Below are 24,333 nucleotides of genomic sequence, written 5' to 3'. Positions count from 1 at the left end.
AAGAGATTTAGGCCGCGTATTTCGTTCGATTTGCATTTTTTGGTTAGCTTACAGTGTTAGGTAGACGCTTTTATTGGAAAAATTTATTTATTCAATACAAAAATTTCAACAGAAAACTTGAAATTTGTTTGCTTTTAAATGGGTTTTATGGCAACCGAAACAGCGACCTTCAGACTGCAAGCAAATATCCTCATGCGCAGTTACAAAATTTGCTTATGAAATCAGAAAAAAATACGCAGGTATCGTCACCTAAAATGTAAAATAACGTAACAGCACTTTTCAAAAGCGTACAGGTGAAAGAAAAACGATAAGATGAAACCACTCATATTGTAACAAAATTTCAGTTTCGGTTATAAATTGGTTATATATTGGTTATGTCGGAAGCAGTTCATTTTATGCTAAATATACATATGTAATATTTGAGGTTTTGTTATAAAATGGTTATATCTGAATACTGGAAGCTTTGCATATGATACTCGTATATGCAAATGATGTAGTGAATCGTAAAATATAAAAAACTCAATTTCGACTCTTTTGATGATACGTTGTATTGCATTTTAGGTGATGATATATACATTTATGTGTATGCCATCTGTACCTTTTACTACCATACAGTCATGTATTTTTTGGCCATTACAGTTGCCATATTCGGTTTCACTATACTCACTGTTCTTGTTGCTGTGCAGACTACCGTAATGTTATATTGCTGCCTACATTTGCCTGCCTGTCTAGAGTATAATTTGCAGCGTTACAACATCGACTAAGGTGGTTGGTAGCTTTTGCACTGCTTCATCATCCTCATCAATATTTTTTCCCTTACGACTTCGCTTCCGTTTTCCACTTTCTACTTTAATGTCAATGTACTCAGCGCCACCAATTTTTTTTTTATTTTCGGCTCCTTTACATTGGTATTTATAGCACGTTTGTCATTCGTGCCCTATGTATGTATGTATGTGTTGGTGTATGTCGTTATAGACGCAGTCGTGCGTGTCTGCAAAGGTTCCGATTCGAAGCATCTATTTCTGGAAATTCGTAATAACGTCTTCCTTTGTGAATTGTGAATAACCTGTCAAAGCGTTAATCAATAAACAGTTATGCGATTTCGAAGTCACATTCGTGCTTGCGTGGTATAATTAATATTCGCTCTACTCAAACCACTTAATCCAAGTAAAAGTCCGCAGAAGAAGTAAGGTTAATTAAGAATTTATTTGATAAGTTTGTGAATATAAACTACTTCTGCTTAGATGCCTTTCACGCCTGTTAAATTTGATTCATAATCATTAAGCTATAAAATATGGCTTGCAATCGTAAGTGAATGAAAGAGAAATGGTAGAAACCTCTTTCATTTAAATTGATGATGAAAGGAAAGAAATAATAATCTGTATCTTAAATTGGTTTGCACTCTACATAGGTCATAAAAAGAAAAAAATATATACACTTATGTTATGTTTCGAAATTTTTGATTAAAAGGTGAGTAAGTGCATGTATGTACAGTAAATCTCAGCAAGTTCAAATTTTTTTATTCAAATTCTCATTGTAATTGTAATTGAGCCGAAGTTATAATCTTTCACAAAGCACGTCCAGGGCCAACAAAGAAAATCTGAAATTTTTGGAAAGGAATAGTTTAAACTCGATAATTGCGACGACATTTCCGGTGACCCCTCGGAAAAAAGGTGCGCCCGCGCTGGCAGGATAACTTTTTACATGGTCATCTAAAGTGAAAAAATACGGGTTTTAATTAAAACCTTAACTTAGAACTTGGACGAAGGAAAAAAAGTGAAAATTGGATTTTTGGCAGATATTTTGACAAAAAACTGAAAATTTTGCCACATTTTTTTCAAATAATTGTAATCGAAAAAAATCCTGCGTCCAAGTCTTTAAGAATTGTATCTCAAAGACTTGGGCAAAAATTTCATGAAAATCAGTTGAGTAGTTCTCGAGAAATCTTGCCAATCTACTTCTAAAATACAGTTTCGGGAAAAACGCGTTTAAAGACGCCGCATTTAGCCTAGGTGGCCTCGAGCGCACAAATTCTTAAGGTTGTATCTCCGAAACTATTACTCGGATCAACTTGAAAATTTAGTAAAATATTCTGAGGTATTGTAGAATTTAATAAGACAATAAAAAATTCAAGTTTTTGTAAACCGAAAATCCATGTAAACTCTTAAACAGGCCCCAACCTGGTCCAACTTATTTATTTGTAATAATTTTTACTTCCTCAACTGTTGTTGTGGCCATACAGAGTAGAAACTTTTTTTAATAGTCCAAATAAGTTGTAAATAATCTAACTTCGCAGAAATCTATATATCTGATATGAAAAACCATGGTAGTTCAACAGACATTCAAGGTTACGTTCAAATCTTGATTTAAAATAATACATGAATAAAATAATCGAGGTAAAAAATCAAATATTTTTTTGAAGAAGCATTGATACATTTTTTATTCATAATTTTATGCTCTAAGATTAAATTTTTTTAATAACAAAAGGTCACGCTGCAAGTAGCGAAAAAATGGTTGAAGTTTATTCCGAGTATTTTTATACCCTGAACAGGGTATATTAAGTTTGTAACACCCAGAAGAAAGCGGCGGAGATCCTATAATATATATATGTATATAAATGATCAGTGTTGAGCTGAGTCGATTTAGCCATGTCCGTCGGTCTGTCTGTCCGTCTGTCTGTATATACACGAATTAGACCCTCAGTTTTTAAGATAACGATTTGAAATTTTGTAAACGTCATTTTCTCTTCAAGAAGCTGCTCATTTGTCCCAACTATATAGCTGCCATACAAACCGAACGATCAGAATCAAGTTCTTGTATGGAAAGCTTTTGCATTTGACAGGATCTATTCACGAAATTTGGTATGCATTATTTTCTAAAGCAACAATGTAATCTCCGAAAAAATTGTTCAGATCGGTTAACTATAGCATATAGCTGTCATACAAACTGACTGATCGAAATCAAATGCTTGCATGGGAAACTTCCTCATTTGACGATATATCTTCACGAGATTTGGTATGAGTTATTGTTTATAGAAATAATGTTATATTGAAAGAAATTGTTCAGATCGGCTCACTATAGCATATAGCTGCCATACAAACCGAACGATCGGAATCATGCAAGCATAGGAAACTTCCTTGTTTGACGTGGTATCTTCAAGAAATTTGACTTAAGGTAATAACATAATCTCCAAAAAAATGGTTCAGATCGCATTACTATAGCATATAGCTTCCATACAAACTGGGCACATATTCACTAAAAGAAATGCACCAATGAAGGGTATTTTAGCTTCGGTGCAACCGAAGTTAACGTTTTTTCTTGTTTTTTTTTTTTCATCTCATATATGTCACGTCATTTTTAATCATGTTTTGAACATATTCACTAATTTGCAACTATTTGTAAATATGTTTGGCGCTCCTCTTATTTTCTGTTCAATTCAGTCAGAGTATACACAAATTCTAAACATGATTTCAAACAATTTTTCTAGTTAGTATTGTACTTAAAAGTCTACTGTATCAAATTTAATTAATTACACCTTCTCAAATTTTAAAATCGCTTTTCAATAAAATGTGTAAATTTTTAACGGCAAATCATAATTTTCATTCTACTCAATTTAATCAAACGCAACATAATGCACTCCAATACAATTTCTTCAAGAAAATTATCAGATTTTGCTTTTAATGTTTGAAGTACTAAAAAAAACTTGTATTATCTTAACTCGATTATCGAACAAAAACATCAATATTTTTTTTTAGTAAATGTGTTGAGTTTGCAAAACCTCGTCGAGGAACTTCTTAGCTAGACATTTATATTTCAAAGGACTATGCTGGTATACAAAAATTCGTTTCTAGTTCAATGATATTTCAGCAAGAAGGCAATCAAATTTTTACATTACGCTTTCGCTCATTTCTTACTACACAATTTTCCTTTTTATTGACTTATCTTTGAAGTGTCTGCCATTTTGTGCCCGTTTGCCGCTATTTTACAAGCTTCCGCAGGTTTTTCCGCAAATGCACATTTACCATACGCTTCATGCTTTATTCACTTAATTTATTAGATATACTTTTATAAAATTTATTTACCCGATGCTTATTGCCAGCCATCGACATTCCATTGACTAGCATTTTAAATATTTATCAGCCACTATGCAATCACTTACTCATGCTCTCAAGCACGCCAGTACGGCGGTGGCGGCAGTGTGTGGTGCGATGGCGTGCGGTTCCCATCAACAATAGCAGCAAGCAACACACATACACACACACACACTTATGTGCATATCTAGTTGTTACCAGCAACGAAAGCAACTGCACTCAGCTAATGCTAGTTTGCTTAGTTACGGCTTCTATTATCCTACCACGACAACGGGCGCTTAAAAACCCGCATACACACACATATCTACATATGCATGCATGTATATGTTCATATACTTATGCTAACTGTTCGTCTGTGCCGTTTCATTTTTCGCGCTTTCGTATTTTCGCATTCGCTGGTGCCGTTACGTATCCGCCACGGCGTACCATAGCCGCCTTATTGCCTTCTGCACGCTTTCAGCGTTTACGCGTATATTTTTTGTGTATGTGAGTGCGCATTTATTTGAGTTTTGTTTTTAGTTTTACAGCATTTTTTCACCTTTCACCTAATGACGTTTTGCTGGCTCTTTACTTCCTCTGCCGCTTGTCTGCCGTTAAGTGCGCTGCTCTGCTTTCGGTCTGCCTTAAACAGAATCTTGCTTACTGGGTTTCATTACTTTTCTGCCTTGGTTCACTTTCTGCTATTCGCCTCTTACTTTGCTATCCTTCACTTGTTAACCTTATTCACCCGCCTTTCATTCTCCTGCCCCTCAGCCAAACATTGGCTCAACTTTATCTGTTTGCTTCACTTTTCACCTATGTCCCACAACCACGCCGCGCCCTCTCTCTCACCTATCACTCTCTCATTGTTTGTACTTTGGCGCTGCCATCACCTGTTTCTACCTTCCGACCTTCCGACCTTCCGCATTCCCTCTTTGCCAACCCCCTCCCATTGACCCACTCGTGGCTCGGATGCTTGTTTGCTCTTGCTGCTGTGTGAATTTCTAATTTTCTTTTGTAATTAGTTAATTAACTAATTAATGAAGTTTGTGTTTAAATTGTTTGCGCTGCAATAAAAACAAAAACACTAAACAAAAATAAAAATAACTCAAAGCAGATTTGCAAATTGAGATCCGCCATCCGCCATCTATTTACCTCCCACTGCAGGGCCGCATCCCCTTGAGTCCATCACATTTTACAACTTTTTCGCATAAACGACTGCTGATTTACTTGTTGTCTGTCTGCGCTTGCTTACACATATTTGTTTGTTGCTTTCATTGACTCAGACTGGGCACTTGTTGTTGTTAAATTGCTTCAGCTGCCAGGCTAATTAAATGCAGCAAAACAAAGGAGACACACGCACAAATGCAAAAACCTGCAGAATGAGCGGTTAATTTGCGCTGTTGCCTGCTCTCTTTCGCTGTTGTTGTTATTTTTTCCGCCTTTTGTTTTCACACTCTGCAACAACAATTGTTGCAAATCAGACACTGTATAAATTTACTACACAAATCACTCATTCACAACAAGCGCAACACGCAGACACACCTCCCCACACACGCGCACACATACACACGAACACATTAGTCCACATGTGCGCTCGTAAGTACTCACTAACGGTTGCTACGCGACGCGCCACTAGCCCATACGCTCGCAAAACAACAGAGTCGAAATGATAAACCGCACAACTACAACAACAACTCAACGGTGAATGCAACAAATAGTAGCGTTACATCGTCACACTCGTCCACGGCACACTGCTACCGACGGCACACTAACAGTACAATTCGTCGTCGTCGCGCTTCATGCGCCATCCGCAAGAGCAACTACTACAGTATGTCTAAAAACAACGCCGCACCAACAGTTACTGCCAATGGAAGTCGTCGCTGGCGCCGTGTAAGGCCACTGAAACGCCTCAGTACTGCTTGGCTCTGTTGTTGTTGCGGCTGCGTCGTCGACGCTGCCAAGTTGAACAGAGCCGAACTGGACATGTGTCGGCATTCAACAACAAACAGCGCCCACACACACGTATCTACATATGTAAACTTGTAGAGGCGAATCGCTGTTATAAAGCAAGCAGGAGCATTGTAAAACAAGAAGAAGCAGGCTGTAGCGCAAAATGTTGTCCAACACAACAACCTCGCCGACAGCGACTACGCAAGGGCAACATACGAAAGGCAATTTGTACAACAACAACGGAGCCGATGTGATAAACACGAAAACGACAGCGACGACGGAAGGACGAGGCCGAGGAAGGACGTGACCGTCAACAGCAGCGTTAACGTCAACCAAGGGAGCTTGATTGCAGTCTACGATGTTAACAGTGTGTTACCATAACATGGCCACATATGTAGTTGGAGGCGTTGTCGAATAGTTGTATGAGCTACATTTCAAAGATTTCAAAGAATGTGAAAGTTTTATAGTTTAATTTTTCATTTTCACAAACATATAATAACAAATTAGCTGCTTATATATTTTATGAGGCACACAGAATAACAGAGAGAAACTCGTTGATATTATTGATGGCTTTAAATTACTTTGTTTGCTTTGGCACGCCCAAAATAATTAAGACAAAGTATAATGATTCCCCCGCAAAATTAATACGGCTGTGTAAACTGACGTTAAGCAATACCAAAAACTCCGTCAGGATCGGGAAGGACCTCTTCGAGCCGTTCGATAACAAACGAGGTTTCAGACCAGGCGACTCACTTTCGTGCGACGTCTTTAATCTACTCTTGGAGAAAATACTTCGAGCTGCAGAACTAAGACTTTATGGTCCTTTGCGCATTGGTAACGGTGAATATCGCATTCGATGGAACGATGAAGTTATACGATGACATTAACATAGTTCAGCGAATTAAGAGACGGTGGCTATGCTGGCTAGGTCATGTCGTCCGAATGGATGAAAACGCTCCAGCTCGGAAAGTATTCAACGCAGTATCCGCCGGTGGAACCAGAGGGAGAGGAAGACCTCGGTATTGATGCCTAATTGCGAATAAAGAAACGATTGGCGTGCTGTTGTAAACTCGGCTATAACCGCAAAAGAGGAGTGTAATGATATTTACTCAACCTACACTACAGGCCCACATCTACAAAGCCCGTATTGAATATTTCTGATCATATTCTTATGGAAACTCATTTCTTTGCTTTCTGCTTCGTCCTTTAGGCCCTGAGTAGTGAGAGAGTACAGACGTTTAAAGAATGCCTGCTCTGTAATGACGTCACACAATTTTTTGTTTTTCCAAAGCGACTACAAAGATTTCATCAATGATCTACGGTTTAAGAACAGTTTCTTTAATAATCAAAAATATTAAAAATATTATCGACATAAAATTGGAGTTGAAATTCACAAATTTTCAGTTTAATGGTTCATTACATTATCCATTTTTATATCACTCAATTTTGATCAACTGATAAAATATCTAGAAATTTCATTTGAATATAAGAATAATAATCCATTTGTGCAAAAACGGAAAGTTCATTAACATAACTAATAACATCAATTCGCTGTTTGTATTATCTGCATTATTCTACAGGTAATCATTTGTGTCAATAATGTAAAGTTATGTTTAATAATCTAAAATCTCTCTGATCGATGCGATATTATAAACACAGTAAGCAGACAAAATCTCAAAAGAACTCAATAAGTTATAAGATATCTAATTACATATCGGACAGGTACACATTCACAATGTGTTGCGCGCCACCTATCAGGCTAAGAAAAAGTACTGCCAGAGAACGTATATCATCAGAGAACGTATACCAGAGAACGTAATTTACGTTACGTTTATAAACGTTCTCTGTATATAATTTACGTTCTCTGGTATTGCCTATTAAATTCACTCCGATTGGGAAACAACACTGTGTTAACTTTGTTCAAAATTTTGACGTTCGCTATTTCTTTTCTCTGTTTTCATTCCCAGTTTCGCAAAATTTGTAAACAAAAACTAAAAATTGTGAATTTCGTGAAGAAATTTGAAAAAAACCTTTATAAAAATTTAACGAAAGAGCATTGAACCGCAAATAAAACAATTAAAAGAAAAAAGAAAAAATCACAAAGACAATTTTGCGATAAAGTGTAGAATATAGAATCGCTGCTGATTCCGAAGTAACTTCGGCAAATATTAGCTTTGTTTTATTGGTTAAACATAAAGGATAGAACGAGAAATTGTCTAACATCAACAACAAATGCCAAATCAGGTTTCATTGTGCATCGTAAAGATCGAAATTGACCCACAGCTGAGTGAGGATTTTGGTGCGTAGTTTTTAAAAGCATTACAGAAGAATATAACAAATTATTGACTTACAGAACCCGGAGCCACATCTGCTGAACATCCCACAAATCCGCGCATGCTAAAAGAGCGTGAACGTGATCGAGGTCTGCGACAAGCCAACCAGATTGTCATTGAAACTTACACAAATCGTTTGTTAGCACACGCGGACGAACTACAACTTTCAGCAGCAGAGGTGCATCAACAGGCAACAGTTGGAGGTGAAGCTTCTGTACCGCTTGATATGAGTGGCGAACGTAAAAGGGATTTGCGCTCAACAGCTAGTGGTTCACGTGAAGCTACGCCGCTCGAAGAAGGCCAATGTGCACCTGAATTTCCCAAGGAAATTGGATTCTTCTCCGGTAACCCGGAAGTTACCAACGGCATTGTGCATTTATACAAGAAAAAGTATGCCAAACTGAAGATATATTACCACTTATTTGTTAAACTAATTCATCTAATTTGCTTTTTTATATAATATACCAGTGAGCGTAAGGAATTAAAAGAGGGACCATCCGATAAGTTGTGCTTGCTGGCGGTGCCTGCCAGTGTAAGTTGTCATGACTTAATGGGCTTTGTAGCGCCCTGTCAGTCGGCGATTAGACACATACGCATTGTACGCGACGGCAGCCCCAATCAATTTATGGTGATACTCGAGTAATTAAAGGGACAATCGGTACCGTGCTTTGAACTCGATTTTAATTACTATACATTTCACAGATTTCGTTCGAATGCTGCAGCCTTAGAGTTTTACCAGTCATACAATGGCGCCGCTTATAATTTGTTGGAGCCCGACTCTTTGTGTCATGCCGTATGGGTGTCGGAAATTGAGCGCGGTGGAGATGGTGTGCCACCAGCTGGTCATACCGAACTACCCAATTGTCCAGGTATGTATATTAAACTCGTTTACTTATATCGTTGCTTAATTCGTTTTAAATTTAACACAGTTTGCTTGGAGCGTATGGACGAAAGCGTTGATGGCGTATTGACTATACTATGTAATCATGCCTTTCATGCCAACTGCCTTATAAAATGGGGTGATTCCACATGTCCTGTTTGTCGTCATGTGCAGACTCCTGAGTTGCTTGAGAACTCCGTTTGTATGGAGTGTGAGGGCACAGATTCTCTATGGATTTGTCTGATTTGCGGTCACGTTGGTTGTGGTCGCTATCAAGGTGGTCACGCTGCGGCACATTATCGCGCCACGAATCACACTTTTGCCATGCAGTTAGGTACGTCAAGCGTCTGGGACTATGCTGGAGACAATTTCGTACATCGGCTCTTCCAAAACAAGACCGATGGCAAATTGGTGGCTACTGCTAACGACGAGGGCGAAGAGAAGATCGATTCAATGCAACTAGAATTCACATATTTACTGACATCGCAGTTGGATACGCAGCGCAAATATTATGAAGATCGCTTGGATCGCCTGGAAATGGAGTGGCGGGACTTCAAAGCCGGTGCTGACAATGATAGCAGCAAAGTGAGCGCTTTGGAGCAAAAAGTGCAAACACTAACCAAGGAAAAGCAGATATTGGAGCGCAAGTTGACACAAAATGCCACAAAGTAATTGTCAAAATAACTTACACATTTTAATTGAACACACACACATATTTTATATTTATCGCAGATTGAAGGACATGCAAAAGCAGCTCGCCGAGGAGCGTGAATTCTCCAAAACGTTGCAAAGCAATCATAGTTCTTGGCAGACCAAATATGCAACACTCGAAAAACAATACAAAGAATACAAGGAGGCGCGCGAAGCTGAGTTGAATGATGTCAAGGAGCAACTGCGCGACATTATGTTCTATATGCAGGCCCAGAGCAAAATCGCCGATTCTGAGCTCAAGGATGAGATTGTTGGTGGCACGGTTGTGGTGCCTGAAGCAGAAGCAAGCACTTCCGCAGGAAAAACGGCCAGACGAAAGAAGAAGCATTAATTTTTATAATTGCCACAGCCTTTCCTTGGCTCAACTTCTGCTTATTGGAGACTAAAAAGAATTTTCACTATAACTTAAAAGCACTACAGACGTAAAGTGGCTGCTATTTTTAGCATGTAAGCATTTAAAAATAAAACATTGTACTATGAATGCTAATCAAATTAAATAGCTTTATATAAACATACATACATACATACTTATACACAAAAATGAGAAATAAACCTTTACATATCGCTTCACAAAGGACTGAACTTTTCTTCACCTAACGGTTGTTTATAACACCAAAAACAAAACAAAAGGAAATAAGTTCTCTGATAAATTAATTATCAATTTTTGCTGTATGTGTTGCTTGCTCTACCGAGGTGTTAGCCACGCTGCTTACCTGTAACCAGCCCCTTCGGGCTCTGGTCAAGATGTGTGAATTGGGCGTAGGATTAGCAGCCTGCGTTGCCCCGTTCAAGCGCTGGTCCATCCGTGTTTTCCAGTACCAGTAAGCGAAGGACAGGCCTCAGGGAACTGGGGTAGGAGCATAGACACCATACCCTCGGACGGACCAGCCTTCCTGTCTATTTCGGCCCGTCCCGCCTGCACACGATGCGCAGGAAAAAAGGGACACCATGAATGACCCCTTTAAACGCGCACCGAGGTTAGGTAGATCGCCCACAAAGGCGTTGAGTGTCGAAAAAGCGACAATCGACGAATTTTGCAGTACTCCAGGAATGCTTTAAGAGGAAGCGAAACGACCTCAAAAAAACTATAAAAAGAAGAAAGGCCTGCTGCTTCAAAGAGCTGTTCAATAAACTTGACGAAAAACCATGGGGTAACGCTTACAGGATAGTGATGATAAAAATGTCCTCGAAAGCCACTTGGCCCTAAAGGCCAAGCTACAACCTGTCCCACGCTACTAGATACCGTAGTAGAAGCCCTCTTTCCCAAGCAACCGTCTCAAGTATATTACTTAGAAGGAACCGGAACACCAGTCACTGACAAAGAGGTTGTAGAAACAGCAGAACGGTTCGCCAATAATAAAGTTTTAGGGCTGGACGGTATTCCTAACAAGGCCCTAAAGATCTCGATTAAACACAGCACTGATCCGTTCACAAGACTGTTAGCAAAGTGCCTACGAGAGGGCATATTTCCAAAAATTTTAACAGAAACCAAACAAACCGCCTGGAGAATCAAACTCGTACCGACCACTGTGCATGCTAGACACGGTGGGGAAAATACTAGAGCGAGTGATAAGCGTACACCCGGAGCAACATATCGAAAAAGAGCTACTGGAACTAACCGATAACCAATATGGATTCCGCAGACACAGGTCAACAATTGACACAATTAAAAAACTTACTGATGTCGCAAGTAAAACTATAGAAGGAACTAGATGGATGTATGGCTCCAAAGAGTACTGTGCGGTAGTCACATTCGATGTTAAGAACGCCTTTAATTCAGCCTACTGGCCTCATGTAATAAGAGCTCTTTAATTAAAGAAAACACAATCCTATTTGCTGAAGATCGTATCCAACTACCTGTCGGACAGGGTTCTTTATACGACACAGACGAAGGACCACAAAGCTATATAGTGACGGGTGGAGTTCCACAAGGCTTAGTCCTGGGGCCAATTTTGTGGGATATCTTATATGATGGAGTGCTGCGCCTCCTATTACCAAAGGAGGTGCAAATAATTGGATACGCGGATGACATCGCGGTGACTGCGGTATCGAAAGAAATTCATGAAATAAAAGATTGTCTTATGTTGACAAAGCTTCAACTAAGGAAGAAAGAGTGTCAACGCAGCGAAAACCGAAGGATTAATCGGAATTAGAGCAAAAATGTGTGAATGAAGAGACAAATGGCTAAGCTTTGTCCCACGATGTAATGCCTAACGGCAGTTCCGTGGGCCAAATATAAAAATTGACGACGGAGTTCAGGGTTTAGTACGTAGGCCAATACGAATCATCCAAGGACGTTCCTACCTTACGAACGAGCGGTTGGTCAGTTGTATTCGAGCACCTGGATAATATGATCAAGCAGGATTAACCAGATGTTGCTTTAGCAAGAAGTGGTGTGTTTCGGTGGCACCAGGCCTTTTTGGAGGGCCGGGAAGAGGTCGCTGATGAAGACCGGAAGAATGAGCAGAGTTAAAACGATGCTCATTGTCTTTTTTTGACACCAAAGGCTTCGTCCTCAATGAATATCTTCTTCCTGGACAAACCGTCAACGCCAAGTTTTACGTGGAAATCCCCAAGAGACTCAAACGAAGAGTCAATCGGGTCCGAAATCATATTTTGAAAGTTTTTAAAGAGCTGTAACGATTGGTTCAAATTTTTTTTAAACTGCCTCAGTCCTATGTATTACTTTCCGGACAAACCCTGTAAGCTTGTAAAAATATTTTACACAATTTTTCTTTCGGAGATTCCAAAAGCAATATCATCGAATGTTATCTTTGTCAAGGTTTTTGTTTCATATATGTATTTTGGCGAGCATTATAGGGAACATATGTATGTACACAGGTACTTCACAATTTGTTGTCAAAGTATTTCTGGGCTTTTTGGTATTGGAGCTCATACCAATTTCTTCAGTCTTGAAGCTATACCGAGTGTTAACAAGATGTGAGAATTTAGAATGCTTATTTGGTGATGACAGAGTTGTGAAGGTAAGACCTTTGCTTTCAGTCACCAGCAACCGCTGTTCAACCCGACGTTATCGATGGCATCAGCATAGGTCAACTGTTGTAAACCCTTAAAAAAGAGAGGGCCGAGCCTATAGATTTTAGTTTCTCTGCGCCAAAAATCTTCTATTTAATCACATCACGACTACTCACTTTATGCAACGTCGTTTCATAACAAAGATCAAAAGGCTGCCACACTAGGAGTATCCCTTCTTGGTAATTAAAAAGCGGCACTGTGATATTTCAATTCAGGTTCACCTTCTTCAAATATTTTGCAAAGATGAGTAGCGAATCTGATGGCTGTCTATTGAGATTGTAGGTATCCAACCCTAGGTTTCCTTACGTCATATTGAAAAGCTTTTCATACAACCACTTTATTCCTATCTTTCAGTTTTCACGTACCTTGGTTTAATCTGAAATTTTAAAAGTATTCTCTATAAATGAAAACGTCCTCTGTAAACGCATATTTTCAGTGGTATTTATATGCGTTCCGAGTATCCCAGCTGAACCAATTCGAAATCCAGGATTTCATCCCGACAGACAATGCCAAACTTCCGAAAATATATTTGATATGATATGAAAAAGCATACCGTATAACGGGTGATCCAAGTAAGGTACTTTTTTTAAGTCTTTTTTGACATGTTATTTTTGTTTAGTATTGTTTGGCATTTCGTAATAGAAAGACCTATACCTGAACAATGTTTACAAAACATTTTACGTCGAGACCTTAAAATAAAAGCGCACAAAATATAGCTTGTGCAAGAACTGAAGAAGCTCGACCTTCCAAGCGACATGGCTTCGCTCTATGGGCCCGTTAAAAGTTCCAAAAAGATCCGACGTTTTCGAGCCAAACTTTGTTCAGCGATGAGGCCTATTTCTGGTTCAATAGGTAAGTAAATATGCAAAATTGCCGCGTGTCATTCGCCAGTTACCAGTCCAAAAGCTTGAACGAGTCATCGAAAAAAGAACTCAATGGACGGACGTAGTTGGGGTCAACAACGTCCAAAGAGATAATCCTTAAAAATGCTAAAGAATGTTCTTTCGAATGATAATAAATATTCCCCATTACAGTTGAAGTGTCTGTTTTTTTCCTTTAAAAAAGTAAGGAACCTGGAATTGGATATACATACATAGCATAAAAGTCGATCCTTCCCTTTTCAGACAGCGATGAAATGCATACCATGAGTCAGGGAATGTTTCTCAATCGTATTTTTCTAGATAGACGGCGCCAAATAACAAATTGGCTTCGTCAAACAAATATTTTTCAATATTGTTCACCTAAAGGTGGTCGAGTTAGATCATATACATACATATATATATATATATAAATTATGAGGATGATGAGACAAATTCGATTCCGAGTGACTTTTGGTCTGAACGCCAGTCCGTCTGTGCAAGCAATAATAATAAACCGGAGATCAGTAGCAAGGGGCGCCTGTGTGCAAAAAACTTTGAAAAAGCGAGCGATAAATTTAATATATAATTCTTTCGTCTGGCCTCCGCCAGAATTTTCCTTAGCATCACTAGAGGTGGCTCTGCTTGTAATTGTGTGGCATATAGGCCGAGATAAGTCAAAGTTCGCTGGCTTCGCCCAAGTGTCTAGCACTTACAACGTCCTCGTTGCTGAAATTAGATAAGAGAAAATCATTAAGTTCGTTACGGAACAGCAAACAAGCTCTAAATCTACCTGTACTGTTGGTCACCAGCAGCTTGTGACTCCTCCACGGCCCTTAGATTAGGACAGCATCGGGCCTGTCCCTTCCAAGGCGAAGCAAAATATTGGTAAGAGGACTCGTTATTCAGGAGAATCAACACCTGTGGTTGATATGGTTTATCGGTTCTGTCGAGTCTTATAACTCTCTGGTCGCGAGTCGAGAACGGGGTTGCAATAAAGGAACATTTCCTCTAAAAAAAGAAAATCCAAATCGTCAAGACAACAAATCAGCTATGTAACTATGTATGTACTTCTGATTTCAAGAAAACGATATTAAATTTGATAAGTGAAGAGAGAAGTGATTATTGTCGCAATATATAGTACATATGTACATATAAGAATTGAAGGTGTGTTAGATTTAGTAGCTCAGGAAGCTAAGTATCACGCGGATTGTTATATGCGTTTAAAAAATACCGTAAAACAGACCCAGAGAGAGAAAAAAATTCATTCAGTCACAATACAAGTATGTATGTAGATGCAGCAATGGAGCAGATTTTCAAATATATTGAAGAAAACGATGACTGTCAGTTTTCACTGGCAGAATTAAAAAGTATTGTAACAATTGACTATATTCCTGACGATAAAACAATAAAAATGAGGTTAACGAATCATTATGAGAATAATATTGTATTCTCCAGTAATTTTGGATCCAACAATACGAAATAAAAAAAAAATCGAGATCGGCCAATTTTTTTTTAACTTTTTTATTTGAAGTTTTAATAATGCAATCAAACACTTGTTATACGGATTCATTGACTGTCCCTGGGTTTCCGAAATTTAACTATTTTTATGCCTTACGGCGCTCCACTAAAAATATGGTAATAAAACTAGACTTCCAAATAAATTAATATAATATCAAATTTGATTGTAATCTATTCACGATTTCGTCGAACAATGAAGTTGAACCCCTTCGCTATATATTTTTTAATATTACCAACACCTGTGGGTATTTGCCTGGCTTTTAACCTTGCAAGTTACAAGAGTATATAATGTTCGGTTATATCTGACTTAGCTCTTCCTTACTTATTTCTATAGGAGTTGGATTTAATCTAGTAGATGCTAAGTAAACACAAGTAAGTTGTTAAGACGCTGTTCAAAAAGCGGGAAACATGGAACATCTTCAAACAGGTTTAACTCACAGACTTTGGACAAATATTTCTTAATTTCTCTTATTATTCAAATGTTTAATTAACCATTCGACAAAGTTTTAAAAACCGGTATGCGAGTAAATACTCCTCAAAGGCCATCATTCATTCTATAATCTGCCGCCACATCAGAGTCGAATTATAGACACACACACATATACACAAATGACTTTTTAAAATGCAAAATAGACAAAGCGTGTGCAAGCGTTTTACTTCGCATTTACCAAACACACACACACAAACATTTTCGCCAATCATCATTCAGTATTCTAAGTTCTAAATTTGCTTGGCTGACCTTGACCCATGCGAATAAAATTAAATTATTTACTAGTGTATACATATATATGTATGTGTATTTATGTGTGTATTGACTGCCATAAATACAGGAAAATATAAATATGCATACACATAAAAATATAAAAGTTTTTGAAAGCCAAAGTAAGTGCACACACAATCACGATACATACTTACATACCGGCAACTACAACAATATGACTAATTTCAGGGTTTGTTGATAGCTTTGGTTATGTATAATTAAAAATTTTAAACATACACAAAATTTATGATAAAATGCTTGCTCATACAGTGGCACTCACGCACACAACCACACATACCTTTAAGTGCTGTACAATCACATTAGCGTGTAGCAAACATCTGTGTGGCGTAAAAGTCTATGAAAAACACAACATTTGGCAAAAACACAAAATTAACTTCTCACATTAATTGCCTTTAGCTGCCTCAATACTTCAAACACCGAGACATGGCTTAGAAGAACGCAGAAGCAACACCAACAAATAAAATAATATGCCATAATAATAATTATAATAAAGCGCAGCCCTCGTGCAAATAACAAAAAATTAAAACAAAAAACAACAAAAATTGAAGGAACACCAAATTTGCGGAACCGGTTATACATTGTTTTATTTTTTATGTTCTCTGGTTATACGAGTACTACATGTTCTCTTCCAGCGCTTGACTGCTGAGTGCTGGCGATTGTGCTGATTAGTTACTTGGACTGTCGTCGTTGATGCTGGGTGGCGCTGAGTGGCGGGCGGTCAACAGTGGCCGATAACAAGTGGATAACGGCAATTTTTATTTACGAATTACTCACAATTTTAACCTCCATCGTAATTTAACTGACTGGATTTTAATGTGATCTCTACCAAGATATCAGAAATTATTTCTTAAGCCGTAAGGATATATTCATGAACGATTACTGACTTGAGCATGATCTCCATCTGATCAAATTTTTATTGCTAGACTCGTACAAAAGTCTTGGTACAGTACAGGTCGCAAAAGATATGCTTGGTCACACAGCCTAGAACCCTTCATTCCTCAAAGGCGTCATTACTGGTGGCGAAATTCTGATTTTTTTGTCGAAACTGTCCAACAACCTAGCGACTGGCGCTCCAAAAATGAGTCGCAATCGAAAAAAACAAAATTCACTCTAGTCTAGGAAAAATTGGATTAAGCGTTGGTATACTTAAAGTTACTCAAAAGGAGCCTATTTTTTGAGGGTAATAATAAAGACTTGGCTCTCACGTCACTGTTGACAGTCATAACTTTGAAGTCGTAGATAATTTCGTCTATCTTGGAAGCAGTGTAAACACCACCAACAATGTCAGCCTGGAAATCCAACGCAGGATTGCTCTTGCCAACAGGTGCTACTTCGGACTGAGTAGGCAATTGAAAAGTAAAGTCCTCTCTCGACGAACAAAAGCTAAACTCTATATCACTCATAAATCCCGTCCTGCTATATGGTGCCGAGGCTTGGGCGATGACAGCAACCGATGAGTCGACGTTACGAGTTTTCGAGAGAAAAATTCTGCGAAAGATTGATGGTCCTTTGCGCATTGGCCACGGCGAATATCGCATTCGATGGAACGATGAGCTGTACGAGATATACGACATTGACATAGTTCAGCGAATTAAAAGACAGCGGCTACGCTGGCTAGGTCATGTTGTCCGGATGGATGAAAACACTCCAGCTCTGAAAGTATTCGACGCAGTACCCGCCGGGGGAAGCAGAGGAAGAGGAAGACCTCCACTCCGTTGGAAGGACCAAGTGGAGAAGGACCTGGCTTCGCTCGGAATATCCAATTGGCGCCACGTAGCGAAAAGAAGAAACGACAGCGCGCTGTTGTTAACTCGGCTATAATCGCATAAGCGGTGTCTACGCCAATTAAGAAGAAGAAGAATAATAAAGATTTATATTAAATTGCTTAAAAAGTTTTTCAGCTAAGGTCAAATTTGATTAGCCCTCAGTAAACACTTTATTGATAATTTGAAGGAAATAAACATAAGATAATCCAAATTTATTAAAAATAGCAAAACCTATTCTTTAATTATACATATGTTTACTACACACTACTATATTTAAAAATTTTAATTAGAAATACCTTTTAAGCTTAAATGAGATATATTGTGGTTTCTTTCTAATCCTTTAATTTAAAAGGTTTCTACGTGGATAGCGAGATACAATAAGAAAGCATTATCTGATACCTCTTTTTACAGATTTAAAGAAAATTCAACACCTAGATGAACATCTTCTTTTGGAGTCATGATCCTTTGGAACTTGGTTATCCAATCTGATGATCTATTACGGTTCAATCTTGTAAAAATCCCAATAACTATTTGCTCCACTGTGCCTACGTCTATATTGTATTGTATATATGTATGTTATCGCACTTGCGGAGGCGATAATGGGGTAGTAGCAAAACAACGTTACAGAAATAAAAGTAAACAAGTAAGGAAGCAAGGTACGGGTGCAACCGAACATTTTATACTATTACAACTTGTAAGAATCAAAGCTCTGGAAACACCTTAAGGTGTAAAACGTCAACCAGAGGATCGGAACCAAGCAACTTATACATTGACCGACATATTCGTCATAAGGTTTGTTATAAAAGCTAAAATCGTGGCACATAATGTCAGCCGGATGTTCGAAAATCCTATTATTATTAGTTATATGGAGGTTAGGTCAAGTTTTCGCCCAATTTTATCTATTTTAGGCACAAAGATACTCTGTTATGAGTAAAATATTAAAATATCTCACATATTGGCCGATATATGCGGTTTAAAGTCATCCGGAAGTTCAAAAATCCTTATATTTTGTATATGGGGACTCAGAGAATTATTGACCCTATTCGAACCATTTTGATACACAGAGATACTATTATCTGACCAATATTTTCTGTCAAAGGTCAACTGTAGATACTGGGGTCCCCATATTCGGGACTTTAGGGCTTGAAAGGTTTTGATTGGATTTGGAAATTTTTCGGTCACAAGGTGACATACTCTAAAAACTTTATTTGTGCAAAGTTTTATCCCGTTATATTAATTGCTTCTTGATTTATGTACCGGAGAACGAAAGAATCAAATGGAATTTAAAATTGTGCTATATGGGAAGTAAGCGTGGTTGTAGTCCAATTTCGTCCATTTTCGTACTGTGTTATAGGAATATGATAATAATACCACATACTAAATTTAGTTCAAATCTATTGCGCGGATCCTAAAATATTGGATTTCATCTAAATGTGGGCATTGCCACGGCTATCGTAAAATTTTTACCCCGGCTCCCACAGAGCCCTCTCATGCCATCTTGGGTTTAAAATGACATAAATTTAATGCCTTTTATACGTTTTTGATAAATGGCGTTTTGTGGACGTGACCCGATTACGATCATCTACGAAGTTTGCCTTACTTTTTTTTGCCAATTAACATGTGTACCAAGTTTCAAGATATCTTAGTTTTTATTCAAGTTACAGCTTGCACGGACGGACAGACAGACATTCACCCGGATTTCTACTCCCATCATCCTGATCATTTATATACATACATATGTATATAGTATACCTATAAACTCATATCTATCTCGCTTAGTTGTAGGAGATATGTACAACTGTTAGGTGAGCAAAACTATTATACTCTGTTGCAACATGCTGCAAGAGTATAAAAATGACAGACCACAAAAGGACGGGAAAGAAATCCGCAACAAAAAGCCAACGCAATTTTGAAATTGAATTTTAATTTTGCAACTCAAATTTTGGTAATTAATCATTTTTTCGTTAAACATGCTGTTCTACGTGTGTTTGCATAAGTGGATATACATATATGTATGTAGTATGTACGTATGTAGATATTATATATATGTTCCTTAATCTGTGGTTTTAAATATACAAGCAGAATTGGAATTTCTAGAATATGAGCACAAAATTAACATTTAGAATATAGCAATAAAAAACACGAAACATTTTAAATAATAAATATATGTACATGTATGATATTGTTGTTGCAGGCACATTTAGCGGTAAAAAGAGAAAGAAACATTTGAATTTTATTATAAAATAACACGCTCACAATTATTGCCGGTTGTTAAAGCAAAGGCGAAGTTGATGCTGTAAGCTTTGCTTGAGCTCTGCGACTCGTGATCATTGCCCAAAGCAACAACACCGACAACAACCTCAAAAGCAAGTAATTAAATGATTTAATTCAACATTTTGATTATAAATAACAAACGAAATGCTCATTAATTTCATAATATTTACTTTAGGAAGGGGGCGTCTCCTTCGAATGCATATACTTGTATAGGAACACACATACTTGCATATTTAATAATTAATTTATTGATTATGTACATTGTATTGGATGTACACAAGTATATATTTTTATTTAAGTATTTTAATTAGGAACCAACCCATTCATTCTTGACTCCGTGATTCGTTTTTTTTATTTTTGCCATTACACAAATGCTTTCTGCGCTGATTCAAATATGTCTACCAGCGAAACAGTAATGTACTTAGTAATATACATAAATATGCTTATACTCATACATTAAACTATAGCAATACAAAGAGCGTTCCAAAGTAAACAGGACTTAAAAAAAAACAGAACAAATGGTTTTTTCGGCAAAATCAATTTATTTTATTCAAAATAGTCTCCTTCTGCTTCAATAGTACAGTTTTTAGCTGGTTGGCCGGTATGGCCACCAGTAAGCCAGTGCAAGCCTTTGGATGCCCTCTACGTCTGCATAACGCTTTCCTTTCATGGACAAATGCATTTTCGAAAAGAAAGATGTCGCACGGTACCATATCAGGTGAATATGGGGAGTGGTTAATGGTTAAAAAGTGATTTTTGGTCAGATAATTGGTAACAAGCGTCCATCGAATGTTGGATTCTGAGCAATTTTTGGTCGTCAGTCAATTTGTGCGGGATAGGCAATCATCGCCATAAACTTATTTCATCAATTGAAACGTTTCGAAAAGATTTTACTAATTTTAAAACAAAATTTAATGTTGGCTCTTTGTTCGAAGCTCATTTTCGCACCAATAACACAAACATACTGACGCTTAAAACGCAATAACTTCACTTCCAATCAATGAAATGTCAGGAAACTCCCACTGGACAATTGATAAAGATAGCAGATTCCAACGCGCCAGCTAACATATAGATGTCGCCACCAGGGGGCGCTGGATTCAAAAAGTCCTATTTACTTTGGAACACACCTTGTCTTTCGCTTTTCTACATATTGATTTTCGTGTAACTTCCTTTTTTAATTATTTTTTAAAGATGCAATTTAATGCATCCAATTAACCTGCAGTGCTGTATAGAAGTGGGAGAAATATAGAAATTGATGGCTCCAATATATGGACCAATGGTCTATTTGAATGTAGATGAATTTATTATAGAAATAGTTAGGAATCCTTGATGAAGATGAGAATAATGCCAAAGTTTAAAAAAAAAATTATTAAAATTATGAGAGCTTTATACTTTTCATTTCTGCATATAATCATAGAAACAAACAAGTAGTTGGATAGAGTAAATTGAGGCATACACCGAGACCTAAGATTTATTGTGGCGTCCCTTCAGTAAGCACAAGAGTCCATACGCATGTTAGGGGTTTCTTGAGCATACAGTGTCCGTTGTACGTTCACTCGAAAGTTTGATTACATTTTCAAACATCATGAGATTGTGACCACTCATTAACAACTTTGCCTGGCACATGCCTATGAGTTGCCAATACCTTGCCCTGCCTATTCACTCCTCCTTGCAGAGCAATTCTTGTATGGTATGGTGAATGATCGCAATGCAAGGTTCCGGTTCAATCTTCTTGGAGGCTGCTCACAAGTGGACAAGCTCATCTGCCAGTTCATTACCGGCTACACCCTTTTAACCAGGCTACCAGATGAGTTGTTCTTGGTTTCGAGTTGATATGCTGTACATCAATAACGTATAATTTAATACGCTGAGATCGTTAAGGGTGCCGCTTGACTATCGCTGAATATGACCTTTATTGCGATAGTTTATCTTTACACACTGACTAATTGCAAAGACTTCTGCTTGGAAAATACTACGAAAAAGTCCCATAGGAATGGAAAGATTGGTACGCAGCCCAATGCCTTCCAACATTTTCAAACCGTCAGTGTATCTCTTAATAGTGTTGTCTCTTAGCCGCAGGTCAAGCGTCGAGTTACTCTATTTATCCTTACTGTCCAGGGAGAGACGATATTACCCTCGCTTTGCCATACCCTTCTGCTGCTATTTAAATCATGGTATGTTTAGCTGTTAGTTTGATTACTAGCTGGTGCGTTGTGAGTTCCAGCATGATCTTCAATGCTACCGCTTGGCTTAGAGTCCCAGGATCCAGGCGAGTGTACACAATGAGCATCTTTATGACTTGGGCCCCCCATGTAACAAATATCATGATTTTCGAATATCCGTCTGACTTTACTCCATATGATTGGTGATTATATGTGAGGTACTTTATTAAACCCAGAAAAGAGTTTTTAGTACGTAACATGTAATTTGTATGTGGTCTTGGTGAAAATAGATAAAAGCTAGGCAATACTACTCCCGTGTATTATTTATAATGATTTTCGTTATTCTAACAAACCTTATGCCGAATATGTCGGTCAATGTATGAGTTATATATACATATATTATATATTATATATACATATATTATATATTATATATTATTATATGTATATATAACATTACTTTCATTCCGATCCTCTGGTTGACGTTTTACACCTTAAGTTATTTCCCTGGCCTTGATTCCTGCATGTTTCAAGATAATAAATTGTTCGATTGCACCCGAACTAAGGTTTTCCTTACTTTTTAAAATATTGAACCAATTGGTTTTTGTGTTCAAATTGTTCAAGAGCTTTTAGAAATCATTTTTGTTTTCAAATATCCATTTATAATTCTAATTTTTCCACACTCTATATTGAGGAACACCACTGTACGCCTTTACTACTTTTTCATACTATCTTTTTTTCATTTATGTATATATTTTACTAATTTATTAAACTCACAAATTAAAAGTATTAATTGTGTACAATCCTTAAAATTATAAATTTAGCTTGACATATTGTACATACATTATGTACATATGTATAAGGAAACTGAATCGAGTAAAATGTGTAAGACTAATGCAACTGGTTTAACCATGACTTTCTCGACTTTAACTTAATAGTTCAGTTATTTAGGGAAACATGCTTGCACCTTAAAATTACATTTAAGTTTACTTGAAGCGATGGCAATTACTTAATATCAAATATAACAAAGTTGTCCAGACTCTTCAAAATATTTCACACACCTTTAAATTGTTGCTGCAAAGTACGAAGACATATAAGTTAGGTTCTGGCTTTGCCCTTCCTCATTTCTTTGTGTTGAAAAATTAAACTCTTCCTCACCCTATTTGTTTTAAATTCATTTAAGTAAATCATAGTTTATTATTTTTGTACAAGCCAAAGTGGGAATCTTTAAAAAATATATAATATATAATTTTCGATTGAATGGAATCTTCTATTGCACTAAGCGCTACCACATCACCTAACAATATAACGATCGCATTATAGCGTAGAATCATACATATAGTATATATTATTATTAAATTATTGCACAGTATACTCGATTTTTTTTATTCGCTTATTAAATTCTACAACATCTTTATAATATTGTACTAAATTTTCAAGTTATTCCGAGTAATAGTTTCGGAGATACATCCTTGCGAACTTGTGCGCTTGAGGCTAGCTAGGCTAAGTGCGTCGTCTTTAAACGCGTTTTTCTCGAAACTGTGTTTTTGAAGTCGGTTGGCAAGATTTCTTGAGAACTACTCAACCGATCTACATGAAATCTTCCACAGGTCTTTGAGATCCAATTCTTAATGACTTGGACGAAGGTTTTTTTTTAGATTACAACTATTTGAAAAAAAAAAATTCGCGACATTTTCACTGAAATTTTAATTTTGTTTGTTAAAATATTTGTCTAATATCCAATTTTCAGTTTTTATTCCTTCGTTCAAGTTCTAAGTTAAGTTTTTAACTAAAACACGTATTTTTTCACTTTAGATGATCCTATGTATAAGGAGTTATCCTGCCAACGCGGAGAATGTTTTTTCGGAGGGGTCACCGGAAATGGCGTCACAATGGCCGAGTTTAAAATATTTTTTACAAAAATTTCAGAATTTTTTCTTCAATATTACAATAAAAAATTCTAATAAAGTATTTAATTTTTTATATGAG

The 24,333-nt window shown here is 37.3% G+C and overlaps 2 protein-coding genes and 1 long non-coding RNA gene across 4 annotated transcripts in view; 1 reads left to right on the top strand and 2 right to left on the bottom strand.

Annotated features, from left to right (window-relative positions):
• Positions 1 to 5,916, bottom strand: part of LOC120779375 (45 kDa calcium-binding protein) — a 70,489-nt gene extending 64,573 nt beyond the window's left edge. Inside the window, exon 1 of one of the 2 annotated variants that reach the window (XM_040111573.1) lies at positions 5,226 to 5,916. The gene's annotated coding sequence lies outside the window, so the exon portion shown is untranslated. The remainder of the gene's footprint in view (positions 1 to 5,225) is intronic. The other variant, XM_040111576.1, reaches the window with a different exon arrangement.
• Positions 5,917 to 8,028: 2,112 nt separating this feature from the next.
• Positions 8,029 to 10,515, top strand: LOC120782847 (BRCA1-associated protein). Its single transcript, XM_040115374.1, has 6 exons — positions 8,029 to 8,322; positions 8,377 to 8,746; positions 8,825 to 8,995; positions 9,059 to 9,225; positions 9,286 to 9,904; positions 9,969 to 10,515. Exons 1-6 carry the CDS (start codon positions 8,256 to 8,258, stop codon positions 10,276 to 10,278), a joined length of 1,704 nt encoding a protein of 567 aa, XP_039971308.1. The 5' UTR covers positions 8,029 to 8,255; the 3' UTR covers positions 10,279 to 10,515.
• Positions 10,516 to 14,230: 3,715 nt separating this feature from the next.
• On the bottom strand, positions 14,231 to 16,730 carry LOC120766705. Its single transcript, XR_005704614.1, has 3 exons — positions 16,524 to 16,730; positions 14,634 to 14,851; positions 14,231 to 14,569 (listed from the first exon to the last, which is right to left on the bottom strand). It is a non-coding gene; the product is annotated as an uncharacterized LOC120766705 (long non-coding RNA).
• Positions 16,731 to 24,333: the final 7,603 nt, after the last annotated feature.

Source organism: Bactrocera tryoni, chromosome 1 (assembly GCF_016617805.1).
Source record: "Bactrocera tryoni isolate S06 chromosome 1, CSIRO_BtryS06_freeze2, whole genome shotgun sequence".
Lineage (NCBI taxonomy): Eukaryota > Metazoa > Arthropoda > Insecta > Diptera > Tephritidae > Bactrocera > Bactrocera tryoni.
Note: the sequence above shows the minus strand (reverse complement) of the source record. Positions and strands in the feature narration are given on the sequence as shown.